Source organism: Conger conger, chromosome 19 (genome assembly GCF_963514075.1).
Source record: "Conger conger chromosome 19, fConCon1.1, whole genome shotgun sequence".
Taxonomy (NCBI): domain Eukaryota; kingdom Metazoa; phylum Chordata; class Actinopteri; order Anguilliformes; family Congridae; genus Conger; species Conger conger.
This window is the reverse complement of record NC_083778.1, coordinates 17,262,966-17,265,465: the sequence shown is the minus strand read 5'-3', so window position 1 is coordinate 17,265,465 and position 2,500 is coordinate 17,262,966. Positions and strand designations below refer to the sequence as shown.

Sequence of the window (2,500 nt, the reverse complement as noted above, 5' to 3'; positions counted from 1 at the left end):
CCTTTTCACCCTGAAATTACACAGATATTAAACTAACAGCTTGAGCACGACTCGTGCCTCTCTCCCCCTTCCCAGTCCAGTCAACCCCCCCCCCCCACCGCCCCCCTCCGCCTCCACCCCCTTTCACCAAATATGATTTAGCGGCCGATCCCCTCTCCAAACACTCCAGCCTCCGTTTAAAAAAAAAATTCCTGACGAATATCAGGGGGAAGTGATTTATGCGGCACCCAGCCGGCCCGTGATGGACTTCATTATCCACAGTTTAATGGCACAGTTGAAAACATTTATTCTGCGCTCCACGTCTCGGGGAAATCAAGCACCGGGAGAGTTACAGCTCTGGGTACGAGGGGGGGTGGGGGGGTAGGGGGGGTGGGAGATTCAAAGGCGGTCACCTGGGTGATGTACTTGTCCCTGTTGGACATCAAGAGGAAGCCACCATCGTCCAAGATCATGCAGTCCACGTGCTGAAACCAGAGGAGCGTTCGGTCGTTAGCGGACCGCGAACACGGCGAGCTCCGCGGGTCAATGTACTAGCGAGAGAGAGAGAGCGCTTTACCGCACCTGGTCGTTGCTCAGGCAACTGCAGATCTCATCCTTGCACTGGAAAGGGAGAAGCAGAAACTTTTTAAGTGTTATTTTAAGAGTGGGTTATTTTAAGACATCGTTTTAAACCCCCGCGTCAAATAAGCTTCGCTTATTTGCACTAGTTTGTGTGTGCCTTTTGACATCAGAAAGTAATATTTACTCAAGTTCTCTCCTGAACAAAGATTCGATTAAAGGGGTAGGAGTACATCAGTGTGACTTCTTCCTTCTCCTTTTCGCATATGTAATTAGGTTTAAGTTTAAGTGCTGATGCTGGGAATTTACGATGTCTTTACATTTTGTCGTTCATCTGTTTTGAACTACTGTTTCTGTTTTGTTACTATTTTACATGTTCGAAATAAAGATATCAAATCAAATAAAAAAAACAGGGATGAAACACACGCCCCGTGACGTCCACTCTTACGTTGGTCCTTATGGTGGCTTTGATGAAGCGGTCCTTCCAGGCAGAAACACTCAGCTTCACTCCCACCACTGTAAAGGCAAGCACCGCGTTAGGGGTAGGCCTGTAGCGTAGCGGTTAAGGTGAATGACTGGGGACATGCAAGGTCGGTGGTTCTAATCCCGGTGTAGCCACAATAAGATCCGCCCAGTCATTGGGCCCTTGAGCAAGGCCCTTAACCCTGCATTGCACCAGGGGAGGATTGTCTCCTGCTTAGTCTAATCAACTGTCGACCACTTCAGGACTGCGGTCGCTTTTGTGAGGAGGAGAAGGTTCCTAAAATTATTATGCGCTGGAGGCGAGTGTCACAGCTAATGACAAATCAGACGGCCACAAAAAGCACTTTGGCTTGAAAGATTCGCAGGGAAACGGTGCTTTTTGAATGTTAGAAATGTGAAAAAACTGTACACAGAAGTACACCTAAAGTATACCATTCTATACTTGATAATACATGAAGTATAATTGAAATAATATCAAGTATGCTCAGGGTACAATTTTTTTTTTCGACATAACACATTAATATTATTAACAACACATTATCACTATTCTATTTATTATTTGTGGACCTGGCCTTACCGGCTGGCTTCAGCTTGGTTCCATTGATGTTCAGCTCGATGGCCCTGCTGACCAGGATGCCAGAATCCAGGTCGGATTGGTTCTCTGTGTGGGAAGGTCACACCGTTAGTCCAGCGGATAAACCCCCCATTGCTCCCTGTGTGGGGGAGGGGGATGTGACACTGTGAGTCCTGCCCTGACCCTACAGTAGCAGCTACACTGTCTAAGCACTCCAGCGGATAAACCCCCCGTTGCTCGCTGTGTGGGGGAGGGGGAGCTGACACCATTAGTCCTGCCCTGACCCTACAGTAGCAGCTACACTATCTAAGCGCTCCAGCAGATAAACCCCCTGTCGCTCCCTGTGTGGGGGAGGGGGAGGTGACACCGTTAGTCCTGCCCTGACCCTACAGTAGCAGCTACACTGTCTCAGCGCTCCAGCGGGATAAACCCCCTGTCGCTCTCTGTGTGGGGGAGGGGGAGGTGACACCGTTAGTCCTGCCCTGACCCTACAGTAGCAGCTACACTGTCTAAGCGCTCCAGCGGGATAAACCCCCTGTCGCTCTCTGTGTGGGGGAGGGGGAGGTGACACCGTTAGTCCTGCCCTGACCCTACAGTAGCAGCTACACTGTCTAAGCGCTCCAGCTCTGAGCGTGGGCCCTCAGCGATGGCGGGGGGTTCCTGCGATGGCAGGGGGTTCCTGCGATGGCGGGTGTTTAGAGCCCCGCGTGCAGACCGCCGGGTAACGAGGTGCGCCGGAGATTCGGTCTGCGCGAGAGGACGGCCCAGTTTCCTGTGGACCTCGTTTGACTCCATTAACGGCACGGGCAAAGGGCTCAGAAGGAGAAAGAGCGCAACCTCAACAATCGGCTCCTGTTCCGCTTTAGCCTGGCCGCGACAGAGGCG

At 51.4% G+C, this 2,500-nt stretch overlaps 1 protein-coding gene across 1 annotated transcript in view; it reads right to left on the bottom strand.

Moving 5' to 3' along the window:
• Positions 1–2,500, bottom strand: part of cacna2d1a (calcium channel, voltage-dependent, alpha 2/delta subunit 1a) — a 121,173-nt gene that overhangs the window by 11,822 nt on the left and 106,851 nt on the right. Inside the window, exons 28-31 of the mRNA XM_061229166.1 lie at positions 1,619–1,702; positions 1,007–1,074; positions 562–600; positions 393–464 (exon numbers count right to left, since the gene is read on the bottom strand). Coding sequence (XP_061085150.1) covers positions 393–464; positions 562–600; positions 1,007–1,074; positions 1,619–1,702 — 263 coding nt within the window. The remainder of the gene's footprint in view (positions 1–392; positions 465–561; positions 601–1,006; positions 1,075–1,618; positions 1,703–2,500) is intronic.